The following is a 16,540-nucleotide window of genomic DNA, read 5'->3' as shown; positions in this document are numbered from 1 at the left end:
TTCGGGCAGTAGGCGGGGTACACCCTGAACTGGTTGCCAGCCAATCGCAGGGCACACAGAGACGAACAACCATACTCACAATCGCACCTATGGACAATTTGGGGTGTCCAATTCACCTGCCATGCATGTTTTTGGAATGTGGGAGGAAACCGGAGTACCCGGAGAAAAGCCACGCAAGCACGGGGAGAACATGCAAACTCCACCCAGGAAGGCCGAAGCCCGGACTTGATCTCAAAACCTTTGCACTGGGAGGCGGACGTGCTAACCAGTCAGCCACCGTGCCGCCTAGTGCGCTCCTGTAAAGTTATTATTATCAGGCTATATAATTATCAAGCTTTCTAATATTTTGGTAGTCTACCTCAAGCTGCAAATGAAAGTTAGCAAGCACGTTGTATAGTGAGAGTCAACAGAGGGTGAATGACAAGTAAGTAGAAATTGCCCATCGTGCTACTAAAATGTTAAAACTGCGCGAGGAAAGGAGGAAGAAAAACCGAGACGGGGAACGGATCAAAGTTGAGCAGAGTCCAGAATGAGGGCACAAATATGAGGGGAGAGAAGGAAGGAGAAAGAAAGTGGACAGAGACAAATGACCAAAGGGAAATGGTCTGTGCAGGAGAGGCGGCCTATGAGACAGTCCCTCTCAAGCAGTCTTAACGCAGACTGATCGGCCCACCAGGCCATGCCTCGCATATTCAAAAACATTCGGCATAAGGTACCGCGTGTTAAAGAGGGACAAGGTCACGTTCATGTTCCACCCTGGCGTCAAGGTTGGATGTTGCTGTTGAGCCACGTTGCATGATAATTGGGTAACGACTTCTGTCAACCGTCGAGATGCACGTGATATATGCGGAACCCGCGAGGTTTATGCTGTGTCGGAAAAATACCCCAATAGGGAATCAAGTCAGCAGTTCTCTTCACATCCTAACATAACAGGCAGGAAAAAAACTCATTGATGTAGCTAGCTGCTCTTTCCAATTCAATGACTTGACACAAGTTGGGCACTAATGTTCCAATGGGCTGAATTTACACTGCAGGGCCAAGCGTCCGATTACGATTGATTCGTTTTAGGCATCCCTTTTATCATCATTTACATGATTCTGAGTCCAATCTGGAGACATCCATGGGACGTTGACACTAAGCCAACAGTGCCATTAAAAAGCAAAAAACAAAAACAAATAAATAAAAATAATAATAATAATAAATGAAGAATTTACATCACTTAACTCATTCAAAGTATGTTTTTTAACACTTTGTCCTGCACTCCCAGCAATGTATTAATATATTTTTTTTTAATGCTAGAGCATACAGAAGACTTTGGTGCAGCTTCTGACATGAAAAGGTCCCTAAAAATAATTCTAGTAATTACAAAAAGGTGGCAGCAGAGTATAAGAGATCAGACGGGGCCATGTTGCTACATGCTCCTTTTCCCAGTGTTTTCAACAGGTTTGTGAATAATGATAAAACTTAGCTATATTCTAAACAGAAACACATATAAATAAACTTTTTTTCCTGATGAAAGAAGATACTCTAATCTTTAATTTGGTAGGTTCCATGTTTTTATAGCAATAGAATACATTATTCTGTGGGCCTTGCAAAATCAGTCAAAATCCATTAAAACAGCCGGCCGGGAGTGAGGGGGGTTGCTTCGGTGAAAATGGCTGGGAGTGAATGAGTTAATAATTTCTCGTTAAAAAATGTGGGAAGTGATCAACTTCTACATTGATTTCACAATCACCGCTTAAACTGCTGCGCGGGACTATGGCGAACCCCCCAAAAATACGTTAGCACATCTCTGTCGTGTCTTTACAATGCCAAGGCAGTGAAGAGAAAGGTCAAGTCTGACAGTGTGAAACCAGGATGCAAAAAAAGAATAACGGAGACATTTTGCAGATCCTTGTTAAGCATCTATATTATGATATTCACCGAGCACTACTTCCACCATCCTCGAATCCCATTACTTTCTTCAATAAAGCTTTGACAGCCCAGTGATTACTTCATGAACGAAAGCGTCATTTTAATAGAAATTGGAGCATTTTTTTTTAGAAGGATGGTCAGAAAAAAAAACCAAACCCTCTCTTCGGGTGTAATGCTTCCTCAGGTGGCGTCTCCAGGTGGCGAGCAGGTAATACAACATAATGGAGTACATGTGTGGGCCCCTGTGCCCTAACAGAAAGGGGTTGTGGCCCAAAGGGACCTGTCTCGCCATCTGATGGAAACTGATGGGCCGAGGTAGAGTGGGCCACCGAGTTCCGCCACCCACCAGCAGCCCACTCTGTCACACGTGCGCACTTGCCTCAAAGTCTATTATTCAATTTGGCCCTTCTAATCGCAAGCGAATTAGGCTGCCAGAAAAGATTTGCCTTGGGAGCCTTACCGCTCCGTGTAGAATACTTTCACCTAAACTGTATCCCTTTTAAGAAGAAGCCTTTTTAAGTGGAATACCGTCAGCCTGCCGGATGGGCTTGCAATAAATTTAAGTCTTCATTAGGGAAAGGTTCCGACACAATAAATGCACTCAGCACTTTGAAACTAAACAGCGTTGAATGAAATCAAGTAAAAGAAAGAAACCAGGCAGAAATTAAGAGCACACAAGGCAATTTTGACAAATGGGCTGAATTTGACAAAGTCAGTAAAGAACTGACCTTTTGGATGTCTCGAAAAAGATTATCCTGAATTGTCAGCTTTTTGAACTGGCGCCATTGAATATTTTTTTGTATTTCTTGGCAAAATCAAGGTTTGTTGAGTATTTTTTGGGCTCCGTCCTGCTTCACATTCAACAATTTGGAGTTACACGCAACTACAAAAAACTACAGTCGTGAAATCATTAAATTGAGAAAACAGTGGTGATCAAAGTTGTTGATCGCATCACAATTACATGAGTGAGGCACCCAATCAAATCGTAATGCCACGGAGGATTTGACAATGAAATACATGGCAGTCAATAAAAAGACAACATCATCTTACTGTGTGAAACATTATGCCTCCAGATTGTGGCCACTGCTCTCTTATAATAAAACATTTATTTATTTATTTTAAAAATCTGTTGCTCTTTTCACTCGTTTCTTTTTCTTTTCAAGGTCGCTGGGCGCCTGCCACTTTTCTTTTCGCCGTAAAAATCGACGTGACAGCTCTGATTTATGACACAGCTAAACACAAAGCCCCTCTGGGAATCCGAGTGTATGGCCGAGTGTGTTCAATGGCGTGCGAATGTGTGCGTCGGTACGAGCCGCGTGCGGCACACTGACGAACGCCGCTGTGCTCAGTGCTCAGGCACCCAACGGAGCACCCCCGGGGTACTTTGGAAAACTGACACCTGTGTGCAAATATTCACTCTTCAAATACAACAACAGAAATCCCCAAAAAAACTAAACATATGTCAAAGTTTTCTGGTGGAGAAAACAGTCCCTTTATGTGCCTTGTCTCAAAATGGAGATCAAGATCAACCACAAGGGAGAAAAAGGTAAGAACATCATAACTGATTCTTAAAACACGAGAGACTCGGTACGCGATGAGAAATAGGAGTAGACACAGAAATGGAAGATGCAAGGTTAACTCTTACCTTCTCTACGATTGTATTGCAAAATCATCGTGTGACTTGGGAGACACTTCCAAATTGGCTACTGATCCATTTTACATTAATTACAGTGCGGGCAACATACATTTGGCATTGTAAATATTGAACAGCTGTAATACTAACGATTGTCCGCCTTGAGCGTTTTTCCAATATCTGATCATCGGGTCTTGGCTGACTTTGGAAAAATGTTTTAATAAGGCCCGATTATCGTGACATCCATGTGGAACGCTCACTTGTGTTTAAACCTCATTCGCTACACATGTTAAGTATATTTATTTATTTAACTGTACATTTGCCTTTTGGGAATCGATCCGCCTTACTTTGACTGCATTTATGCAAAAACACATTTTCTCTACAGGCCCTTATGAATGAACGACTACAGACTAAATTTCAGGCTCCTTTGAATCTGCACTGTGACACCTCGAGTCACATGATCAGAATTTATTTATGTGGTGATAAACTGACTGCGTGTATCTCTTGGGCTGTGAAGTGTCACTCCATTAGGCTAAAACCCACTCAAGTGATTTGCGCACTTCTGTTTAATACCCCCCCCCCCAACCCCTCTTTCCCCCCCAGCAGTCCAAACGGACTCAGTGCTGGGGTTTTTTGGGTTCAAATAATAGAATGCCAATTAACCTGTGCCTTTTCATGATATTGAGGTTGTGCGTCTATTTTAATTGCACGTCAACGGTGGGATTATTCTCAAAAGAGTACAAGCAGATCAATAACTCACTTCATTTTATGTAGTACACGAGTGACTAATGACACTGAAACAAGCTGGCATCAGGTAGTGCACGCCCCCCCCCCCCCCTCCTCCCCAAAGCCGTCTTACCGCCCCCTCCTCTTTTCAAGTTGCAAAGCTCATTTTTGAGATTCTGCTGGCATTGCAGAAAATCACACTGCCTCACTACCGCCCCCCCTCCACCCCCCATTCTCCATATTTCATATACGGCCCATTGGAAAGCAACGCCTACAAGCGTCATGGCTGGGCACATTTATGAGAGACGCATCGAGGAACTTATCATTTGGAAGATATGCTGAAGTTGAGCATTCTGGAAGTGTCTTGCATTGGCAGTTATTTCATTTGACGGCCAAATAATAAATCACAGTCGATGGTCATGCCATCACCACAAAGCAGTTTATTTTCCAGATTATGAACCTTTTTCCTTGGATATGTATGCTAACTTTGCCTCTTTTAGCAAAATGCTCCTTAAAATAATTTAGTGCCCTGGGCGTTTATATTCGCCAGCTTCAGCTATCAGAGTGTGTCTTGCAATACATGGTTGAAAGTGTCACGATTGAGAGAAAAGATGATGCAGAGTGAATGGAGAACAGCATGTATTAAAAAAAAAAAAAAACACGATGTTAGTGTCAGTGTCTCTTATTTGTATAGCTGTAAATAAATGATGATTTTTGCCATCAAAAGTCCTTTTGTTTTTGGTTGTTGTTTTATAGTTTTGAGGATTCACAAAAGAAAAAAAAATCGGTTCTGCTTGACACATATCTTTGCACAAAAAGCGGGTTTTCTCTTTTTGGTCAGACAACAGTGCCTTTTGGTGAAACTCATGTTTCACTCCTGATTAGCAAAGAATGGAAAAAGCTAGAAATATTTTTTTTTCTGGTGAAAGAAAATAAAACTTTCTAGGTAGGTTGGGTTGTTCAAAAATGTATTAATAATAATAATATAATAATAATATTAAATAATATATTTAAATAATAATAATAATATTTATAATAATATAAACAATAATATTGTCGAAAACACAATATTCCGTGGGTATTGAATGATCAGGGAAAATGCTCCAAAACGGATGGCAAAATGGATATTGCCAGAGGATAAATTAAGATTAGATTCAAACGAAATAAAGCAAACCAAAAGACAATCAAAGTATTGTCCACGCCAAACCTTTTCAGAAAAGCAAAAGCAGCCTCCTATGTGAGCACAGTTCAAATACACCAGCAGCAAAAAAAAAAGAAAAGATTATGACAATGACCAAAAACCTTTTTTATGTGTAAAATCAAAATGCCACGTGTGCCATTCATCCACAGGGATTAACCAGTGTTCCAATTTATAGTGGATATATTATGGAAAATTTACTTTGTAATTGCTTTTCTACAAAAAGTTGTGTCTCTGGAGTGCTGTGAATTTAAACAGCCAAGTAAATCTTTTGTTCGCTGCCTACTCGAAGCGAGCGAGACGTTCAAAATTCTTGTCATCTTGTCATGCCACAATTTGTCAAATTTGCATAATACTGCCCCCAACAATATTTACCCGGCCCATGCTCAAATGTTCAGAATCAGATTTGTGGAAAAACTTCTAAATCTAAATGTTATGATTCGATTTATGCCAAAAGCTCAACACATTTCATTACACAAATCGGGCGGACATATTTTTTATTCGGGGCAGCAGAGTGGACTGGTTTAAAGGTAAAGACAGTGCTCATCATGGAGCTGACCCTGGTCCTGCCTGCGCTGACGTGTTGAAGGACCCGCAAAAAAAGACATTCATCTCCACTTGATGGAGTATCCGCCGCCGTGTCATGCTCCTGACTGTGACCTCGCTGTCCTGGCGATGAAGGCAAGAGATTTTCGCCTTCACTTTTGTCATGTGACCTGGTTCACCCAATTAGTATTGGCCTCCAGCTCTCACAAGCTTTTCAAATAGCTGGATTCACATTATACAGTGACAGAATTGTGTGTGTGTTTTTTTTTAATAAGATGTATTGACCAGTAAAATAATGTGGAGTTTACAGTTACTTAAAAAAAAAGCAGGGAAGAATCAGCCCTGACTGATTTATAATTAATTTATGTACTATTGTTTGCATGCATGAACATAAACACAGCCGCCTTATATCTGTCACTTGAAATGCGGTTTGGTGGTTCATTATTAGTTACTTTTGTTATCCTCAGCAATATATTTTTACCATTCATGTAAACTAAGAAAATATGGAGAAGGGAGGGGATTTAATAAGTCTTTAATAAGCCCTTTTGAACATGGAAAAACGTTAGGTTCGCTTTGTTGAATTTTGCTTGTTTTGTAGCTATTTTATTTTATTTTGTTGTTGTATGCTTATTACTGTTATTGTTTTTGCTTTGTTTTTATTCTATGTCATGTTTAAATAAACTCAAACTCCAACTTAAATGTAGACTTAAATTACATTTTAACTCATTCACTGCCATTGACGTTACAGACGTCAAAAATTCATTTGAACAATTTCTATTATCCATCCATCCATCCATTTTCTGTACCGCTTGTCCTCACAAGGGTCGCGGGGGGTTGCTGGAGCCTATCCCAGCTGGCTTCGGGCAGTAGGCGGGGTAGACCCTGAACTGGTTGCCAGCCAATCGCAGGGCACACAGAGACGAACAACCATACTCACAATCGCACCTATGGACAATTTGGAGTGTCCAATTCACCTGCCATGCATGTTTTTGGAATGTGGGAGGAAACCGGAGTACCCGGAGAAAAGCCACGCAAGCACGGGGAGAACATGCAAACTCCACCCAGGAAGGCCGAAGCCCGGACTTGATCTCACAACCTTTGCACTGGGAGGCGGACGTGCTAACCAGTCAGCCACCGTGCCGCCTACAATTTCTATTAGTTAAAAATAAATAAATCCACTTTTGCTAACAAGAGTATGGAAACCTAGAATTTTTTTTTTTTTTGTAAATTTAGAACAGATATCAAATTTGTGATTAATCGTTAGTTAACTAGTGAAGTCATGTGATTAATTACAATTTTAAAAAATTATCACCTGACGGGCCTAATTAAAAAAATATATATATTAAAAAAGGGGTGTTTAATCATAATTAATCACATGATAATTGTATATGTTATTAATGTACAAAAAAAAGGTTTTCATAAAAAATGAAATTAAATGAAAAATTGTTAAACTAATAGGAATTATTAAATTGAACTTTTGACGTCTATAGTCGTCAATGGCAGTGAATGAGTAAAAAAAAAATGAATGTGGCCATTTGTGTGGGAAAGGGTCCAAGCCGAAGCTTGACTTTTGACTGTTTTAATAGTTTCACTTTAACATACTTGATACTTGGGAACCTACCGTATAAATACAGACAAAATTGACCAATGGGATGGGGCTCTACAAGACTTTGCCCAAAGTCCTGCTTAGTTGCCGCTTCTCTTTTAGTGCTGAGAAAGTGCCACTTTCAGTGCCCCGTGATAAGGGAGGCCGAGAAGGTGTGGCAGCAGAGCCGTGTAATGCTGATAGATGGAGTCAGTCACACAGCAAACGGAGCTCAAGGGAGGATCGGGGACAGGGAGGCGGGAAAAAAATGCAACATCAGCAGCAGCGGACTTATTTGGCTCAATGGAGCAGGCTTGATAAAGGAAGAGGTGCTGAGGGTGGAGTGGCAGCTATCAAAGTGAGAGGCCGGCCAATATTGGAGGTGAGATTTGGCCATTACTACCCCTGCTGTTTGACTTAATCCCTTGAGGAGCAAACTAAGGAGACACTGACCCCGTTCTCATCATGACATTCCCATTTAAGGAAACGAGTGGTACAGTCCACATGTATAGTGGGAACACCAAAGTCTAGCACTTTGAAGCGCAGACTCAAGTGCACTTTATTCACACAACAATATTAGGGCAAACGCAGGGGAACAACACACATTATTTTGTCAAACGAAAATCATTTAATTTATTGCAAACATACAGTATTGCTAAATGCCATAGACGAGGCTAATGGAAATTAGCATTAATGTTACTATAGTTTGAGCCAATTTTTTTTTTTAAACAACTGAGACTTTAAAACAAACAGAGCAGCCTCCATTTATAGCTGTAAATTACAGTGTATTATATTGTAAAAGTAACTGTGGAAGAAATGGAAAATGATCTAAGAAAAATAAGTTATTGTCTGATTTGAGCTTGCCTGAATTGGGCTTAATGAAATTTGTCAACTGAACTCGAGTAGTTTTTTTATCCTCTCAGGTTTTCTACCCACTTCTTTATTTCACACTTTTATTATTTATTTTATTTATTTACAAGAGCCTTGTGCTGGAATTCTAACCTAACCTAAAATTGTTCATTGTTTAGCATATAACGAGTATTGACACTAAACAACGCAGTCCGAGTCAACGTAACAAATACCAGTCGTGTCTTACCAGCAGTGCTTCTAAGCTTCCTCACTTCAGCTCGAATAATTTCAGTAGTCCACATATTTAGTAACTGATTACTTACGTTGTGAGTGTATTTAGAAGGACTTTTTAGTCCTTTTATCCTGACATGTCATAGATAACAAAGCCTTGTGACATAACATTCAAACAGATCATTTAAAAATCATTTTTGATCAAATCAATTGAGCAGTTCAATTTAAGAAAAACTACTGACTTTCATTTAATATCATTGACTGTCGAATATTATTTTGAATTCATAAGAAAAGACCGAGAATTTGAATATCCGTGTTTTGTCATCTATGACTTCACTGCTCACATCGATTGTTAAGGCTTTTTGCCATCGTATTGTTCCGCCATTGAGGTACTTCCGAATTTGGCTACAGTGACAACACGCGCGCAACCCGCCATGAAAGTACAACGGCAACATCAGTCCAGCGGAGGGCGTCCCTGGGCCGGGAGTGTTACCTTTGCGTTCCGAGCGTTTCTTGCGCCGCCTCTTGAACCTACGTCGGATCAGGCAATAGTAGGAGCCCGGCGGATTCTGCGCGCCGTCGCTTCCGAGAGTCATGGCTTGTTTGGTACGCGACAGTGTGCTGAAGCGCTCGAACCTGCACTTAAATCAGGCGTCGGCTGCAGCACGTGGAATCCCCCCGCTGTCTTGCAAGCTGAATGTTCTCACTCCACATCACATTCAGACAACTGCTCACACCTGAAGCATGTCTTTGGATCTACTTCGCTCGCTCGCTCCCCCTCCCTCCTTCACTCTCCTCTCTCTCTCTCTCTCTCTCTCTCTTTCCCTCCTTCCTCCTCTTGGTTTTCTACCCTCAAATTCGGGTTGCATCTGCCCAATCAGAAATGAGAGTGGGGAGGCGGTAAGAGTGTGAGGACTCACATATTCAGACAGTTGCTAATACATCACCAATCGAAGCATTACTTAAAGGGGGCATTCGTTCTGCAGAAAGAAGAATTGAGTTCTAAAGACGTATGCAAATAGATGTCTCGAGTACCTGGCCACCAATCAAGTGTGGAATTAAACAATCAAGTCGTTAAGCAAGTTTGTTGTTTTGGAAAACATGTCTGCAAGCGAACCATTCTGCAGTGTGAAGTAACAATGAGGCTAATTTGCATAATGGCCGTCCCCATACAGTTTTTCTACCCATGACTTGATCTGCTAGGCTGGGTTAAGAAGACCCACGCCGGCTTTCAAATGACTACACCTTCTGAAGCACTATCATGCAGAGAGGTTCTAAAATGCACAAACACCCACCATGAATGCGTCATCCTTGCTATCAAGAGCCAAAAGGTAAGCAAAGCTGCACATAGTTTTGTTGGATGCATAGATTACAGCTAACTTGTGATTGGTGAAGTTAACACTGTGGACGTGATGAGGGACATTAGTGTTAATTTTGCCAATGCATACACCCGACGTAGTGTATGAACTGCTGCCTACATGAGTAAAAATATTAGTTAAAAAAATAAAAATAAAAGCAAGTCTCCTTAAACGTAAAACAACTGTCTGTTTATGTGTAATGTTTCATATTTGCAGTGTTAAAATATGTCCCCCAGTCACCATCACCATTGTGCGCATTTTGGTTTCTTCCCAAATGCAATTCATCTTGAACAGTGAACATCTGGCTCCCTCTAGTGGCCGTGCGACAAGGTTACAGTTGTTGTTTTTTTAAATGAAAAAATGAAAAGTGACAAGAGTCAAATTTTGTATTTTCATCACCCTTGAAGTCATATTTTATGTGATGGCATTATATTTTAGAAGTATACATTTTTTATAAACTTTACAAATAATCAGCTAAATCTGGAAGTCATTATTAAAATTGAATTAAGCCCAGTCAGTTCAGTTGATAATCAAAACAACTCACCTTTAGTTCAGGTTCAGGTTCTTGTGCAGGTATCAGTAAGCAGGAAACGCTGGTGGACAGAGAACATATGGGGGGGAAAAGAGTCAGAATTTTTGTACTGTTCCTTGACCTCAATGACATCAATTATGTGCATTTTAATGCTGTATATTAATGTTTGGTGTTATCAAGGAGGAAGATAATTAATCCTACAACAGCAAAAGTGTAACCAACTAAAGTGTGGCGCAATCCAGTTTTGAGTTTAAGGGCAGATCGGAGATTAACCACAAGATTTTGCCATTAGTCATCAACAGAGTCAATTATGTAGTTGTTTGTTTTTTTTACATTATGTGAAATACTAAATCATTATCTGACAACAGTGGTTTTCAAATCAAAATAGCGCAAACGGTGAGAAAGGTTATTTGTTTGTTGTAACAATGCTTCTTGGCAATACTTGGAAAAGTCTGTCTCCGACCCTTTTAAGTGGCGCGCCACGTTTGTATGGAACATGCATTTGTGGGAGGAGCAGCAGAGCGTGAGCTACTCATGAAAAATTGCCAAATGCTTTCTGCCAAGACTATACAGGCTAATTTGCTGCCGTTTTGTTTCCCTCAAAGCAAAACAACAACAAAACAAAACAACGGCCAAGTATGGTCAAGAATACCTGGAGAAGGTACACATAATGTTGCAGATTTTGAAAATCAAGACATGCTCGCCGATGAAAACGTGCTGTAGTTGACAAAGCCAAAAGTCAGATATCAGAACAGAGCGCAGGTATGACAACTGAGACACAAACCCGAAGTCGTGCAACTCGTAGAAGAGGCCGACAAAGTTGGCTAAAAAGAATAAAATCAAGACACCCTCAGAAAAAATGTTGTTTCAAGAAGGTACTACATATTTTTGGGAGAGAGGTGAACATCTCCTGATTTGGGAGACTCAGTCATCGCAACGCAACCAGAAAAAGTTGCTAGAAAATGTATCTTCCTAATCTGGGAAATGTGAGCACAAGGAGCTGCTTAGCCAAACTTCAATTGTAGAGCTACAGGCTTAAACAGTTCGTCTTTTGTGTATTTTGACAGAAATGTCAAAATGTCTTTAAATTGTGGAAAGATTTAAAAAAAATTCTCTTTTAATGTCGACGACAATTTCTGAGATTTGTGAGTATTTGAATACTAAACATGCAAGGTCCATCCATTCATTGAGGAAAAAAGCAAAACAGCAAGTGAGAGGTCGAAGTTTCCAGGCAAAAGCGAAATATACATATTTCTATAATACAGACATAAATCCATTCATGTTGCTGTGTAAAAGCCAAAGATAACTCGCGCTGGCCAAGTCAAGCACCGCAACTTCAGCGGTCGACTGACGTTTCCCCCCGAAAAGGAGCGCGGGTCCACGCCTGCGTCCGACCGACTGTTTGCGTTTGCAAAAAAACGTCTCGGACTTCACAGCGCACGCGGCGGAGATGACGCCTCGCCAACAGCGGTTGCGCTCGCTGGCTGCTGAAGCGTGCCGAGGGTTTTTAACGGCTGACGTGAAAGACGGTTCAACTCCAGACGTCCTATTCTTAGGCTTGACGGAAAACAAATAAACTCAAATGAAGAAACAAAAAAAACAAAAAACGACCCATTGACAAACGCAAGCTCCTAAAAGAGACTTTGCGGGCAGAGAACCCAGAGGCTGTGGTGGTGGTGAGGCCATCTGTTGGTACGCTCTCAACTGCGTCAGGAAAGCACAAAAGACTATAAATAGACTTGCTGGTTGGGGGTCATTTCGCTTCCACTTGGAGAGTTGGAGAAGTCACTGACAGATATACAAAAAAAATATACAAAGCACTCAAGAGTACTGACCTCCTCCAAGGTGGAACTGTTATCAAAAGTGCTGGTGGTGGGGGGGGGGGGGGGGGGGTCATAATTGAACACTGTTTGTTTTGTTTGTCGGTCCACCGCTTAAGTTGGCAGGCAATTTCCTCGTCAGTTCCATCAACCTATTTTTGATAGCAAATGTTCTCATAAGAGAGAAACTCGGGAGAAAAAAATGTCTTTGTAATATTATGTTCATTCAATGTGCCCTCACGCGTCCAAACACAGCATTCAGACCGATCTTGCGCATGCGGAATAAGAATTAACAGATTAATCCACCATTTTCATCCATCTCAGTGGGCTGACATTTTTACCCTGTACCGCCCCCTGCTGTCGATTGAAACTGACGTCAGAGCGCCCGCGGGCTCGCATTGCGAATGTCACGCGCCCAAACCCCAGTACGCAGGTGAGTGAGTGACGTTCGTGATGAGGTGGATGAAGACGGGTCACAGAATATTGTGTTCTATTGCTAATAATAAAGTACATTTGTATCCGTTTCCGTTTTGCAGCACTTAGCATTAGAATATAGCGAAGTTTCATCATTATTTACAGACCTGTTGAAAACACTGCCCCAGAAAAAAAATTAAATAAAAGAAAAGAGCTTGTTGCAACATGGCCCTGGTTGACCTCTTATACTCTGCTGCCACCTGCTGGCCTTTTTTTGTTGTTGTAATAATTACCATTAAATTAAAGCGACCTCTTCAGGTAAGAGGCTGCATCAAAATCTTCTGTATTCTAGCATAACAAAAATAAAAAATATAAATTATAAATAAGTTTTTAGGAGCATGGCAATATTCAAAATAGAACGTTTTTTGTGAGCAAATGAGTTAATACTTGTGGAGGGCATTTGGGCAATTTTTTGAACTATGGTAATTATCTTACCAACCTCTGACACGGTTAAAACGAACAGTCTTACTGAGAAATGCACTGTAGTGATCCAACAGTAGAGTAATAAAACAAAAGGGAGTGAGGGGGGGGGGGGGGTATTGCTGCAGGGGCGGTTGGATGTCCAACAACAACAAAATAATTGGACTGACATGTTAGTGCTGTAGTTAAGGGCAAGCAAAAATTAATGACAAGATATTTAATTGGCATTTGTCCTCATCGGGTGACTTTTGAAATCAAGTTGGTACAGTAAATCTTTTAGTTATCAACCTACTTCTGAAAATGCGCCTGTGAGCGAATGGGTCTGAATGTTCAGAATTGACATAATAACCGACGCACACGGATTTTCTTTGCCCGCAATTTGACATCTTAACGAGAAAGAAGATTCCAGAGTTTCCAAGCTACAGTCCGACTACGCTGTCTCAAACGCTATTGGACGGTTATTGTGCTGATACAATTTGCTGATGATGCTTTAATTATGATTCCATTTGTTTTGATTGTTTTCTTTTGTAACATGAGACATACTCTGTTAGTGTTGTAATGGATAGCTAGATGGATACGTTATTATTCCTAGGGCTGTGCAATTAATCAAAATTTAAATTTCAATTATTACACTCCACAATTACAAAATCAGCATAATCATAAAAAAGATCATTAACACAAATTTTTGTTTTGTTTAAATGTATACATTTGCACCTTTTTTAAAGTGTTAAAATAACAAATTTAATAGATTGTTTCATCCAAAAGGAACTTGCATTATTATAGTGTTTCAAATAATTGTATTTGTCTTAAATAAAAAAAATTTTTTTTTTTCCACATTTAAACATTTTCTTGGTTTGTACCAAAAAAATAAAGATCATCCTACTGCACAAAGCACATTCTGCACTCCAACTTCAAGTTTTTGCTAACATAAATAAATAAATATATATTATTAAATATATATTATTATAAATTCAGTTTGGTCCAAAAGGAATTTACATAATTATAGTGTTTCCATTTATTTATTTATTTTTTGTAATTGTTCTTAATATTTTTAAATGTTCAAACGGTTTCTTGTTTTGGACCAATAAATAAGTAGTCGTTTGAAAAATTGTGATTTCAATTAAATAATAATGATTATTATTTTTTCCATAATCGAGCAGCCTAATTAATCCTGTTGGGCAAATTTAGGTATCTTACAGCTCGCGGTCAAAAATTATGATGAAAGACAGGCAGACCGTAAACCAACAAGTCCAAATAGTCAAGTGTCGTATATTTGAGTGAAACTTATACCAAAACGGAACAATATTGGATAAAAAATAACCCCCAATACCACATTTTGATCATTTTCAAGACTTAACAGCATGAATAGCGAGAGAAGAAGGCAAGCGATAACGTGTTGATTTATGTTGCTCTTAATGGTGTCGAGTCTGCGCTGACCTTCTCCAGCCTCTTCGGAGACCGGGGCCGACTCGAGTGCGGCAGGTGGAGCGAGAGCTGCATTTAATTTGACAGCGGTGATAAGGAAACAGGAAAGGGACTAAACACACTATTGGAGACACTGAACCTGAAGAGGGGAAATGAAGTGAGGTTGTGATAGAGAGACAGAAAGAGAGAGAGACGCAGTGTGTGTGCGCGCGCGCGCGAGCCAGTGCGTGATAGAGATGCATGACTACAAAACTCCACTGGCGGGCTCCAGTAACAAATTAGGCCAATGACTCGGTAACCACTGGCTGCGCACAAACCCGCTAACAAGGGCCCCCAATAAGCCATTAAAACAATGCCTCTGACGCTGACCTACATTTCCCAGCAAAGACACACCCTGGGACGCTATTTTAATTACCAACATGCTCTATTAAATGTGCTTGTCATGCTTTAGTTATTGATTGCGTGCTAAGCTCAATTCAATAACAATCCAGATGAAAGGCCCAGCAGTGTTTTTGCTGTACTCGCATTTGTCCAGCAGAGGGAAGCGCTGCTGCAATATTCCATTGCCTTCAATTGAGGCCAATATTTTTGCTGTCGCACCAGGCACGTTTGTCCAAAGTGAATTGAATTTAGATTGAAGGCTTCAATATTTCCCGGTAAGCTTTTTTTTTTTTTTTTTCTTCTTCTTCTTTTTTTCTTAAGAGCTCAGTATTGTTCATTCGGAAATGTCATCATCATTGCTCTTTTTTTTTTTTTTTTTTTTTAAATATATATATACACATATATATATATATATACATATATATATATATATATATATATTTATTTTATTTTTTTTGTGTGTGTGTGTGGGTGAGTATGTGTATGTGCGTGCGTGCGTGCGTGTGTGCGTGTATTTGTTAGCTCACCAGAAAACCTATTAGAAAAAATCTCATACCGTTCACCTAAACCGAACACCAGGAGACCCGAGGGGACCGAAGAAAACCAAGGAAGGCGAAATCCAGCACCGACCAGACACCCCCCACCAGAACTCCTCCCCAGCCCAAGAAACATCCAGACCCCAACAAATCCAAAAAACATAAAATCAGGGAGGCCTCAAGAGACCAAAGGAGAGACCGAGAAAAGGAAGGAAGGACAGACGAAGCCGCGTGAGATCCGCAGACACCAGCCAGCCTCCACCGATTCAATAACCTGAGGAGGAAACAGATTGTGTCTAAGTTTCGGTAGATGCTGGTGTGGTGGATCCCGGTAAGCTTTCTAACCTGATGTGGTTTACACAAGCGGAACGGGTCTAGCACACTTGAAATCTTAATTTACTGCCAGTTGGTTTCAAAACAGATTTTCCCACGTTGCCAGCAGTTTTCAAGCATGTTGGCTGATCTTTCGAGACCCATGGAACATCGTGTTCTGTCGCAATACAAGCACCCAACCGACCAAAAGAAACAGGAGACTCATCTTTTACTATTCTTTAGTGATCACAAATAAAACATGGGTTGATTTCCCACCAAAAAGCAGAGAAAACAAGCATTTTGTGAAAATAAATGCCAAATTTTGACTGGCCCACCCCCTCAAAACAGGTTAATAAAACATTTAATGTTATAAACTAAAACAGTAGGCAATCTCGTTCATAGAAGTTTTAAAATAGTGTGCTCTGGATTATTTCCTGCAAAAAGAAATCAACTTTTTTTTTTTTACCAACATCCCCCCCAAAAATTCTTGCAAAGTTTTATTTTTACTTTGAAATTGACAGCTTTGTGCTGGGCAGGTCCGCATAGGGATATGCAAACAACAAACACACACACACACAAAAAACTAAAGCCACAAGGGAA

At 40.3% G+C, this 16,540-nt stretch overlaps 1 protein-coding gene across 4 annotated transcripts in view; it reads right to left on the bottom strand.

The window, feature by feature from the left end:
* The window catches only part of adarb1b (adenosine deaminase RNA specific B1b), a 100,043-nt gene that overhangs the window by 27,796 nt on the left and 55,707 nt on the right, over positions 1-16,540 (bottom strand). For 2 of the 4 annotated variants that reach the window (XM_086090983.1, XM_086090984.1), the window contains exon 1: positions 9,176-9,412. In XM_086090983.1, the coding sequence (XP_085947109.1) occupies positions 9,176-9,278 (103 nt within the window). In that variant the 5' untranslated portion in view covers positions 9,279-9,412. Of the gene's footprint in view, positions 1-8,698; positions 8,767-9,175; positions 9,413-10,584; positions 10,634-16,540 lie in introns of those variants that run through there. The other 2 variants (XM_086090986.1, XM_086090985.1) reach the window with 2 other exon arrangements.

Source organism: Leptonotus elevatus, chromosome 12, assembly GCF_054856555.1.
Source record: "Leptonotus elevatus isolate MCC_2025b chromosome 12, RoL_Lele_1.0, whole genome shotgun sequence".
Lineage (NCBI taxonomy): Eukaryota > Metazoa > Chordata > Actinopteri > Syngnathiformes > Syngnathidae > Leptonotus > Leptonotus elevatus.
Note: the sequence above shows the minus strand (reverse complement) of the source record. Positions and strands in the feature narration are given on the sequence as shown.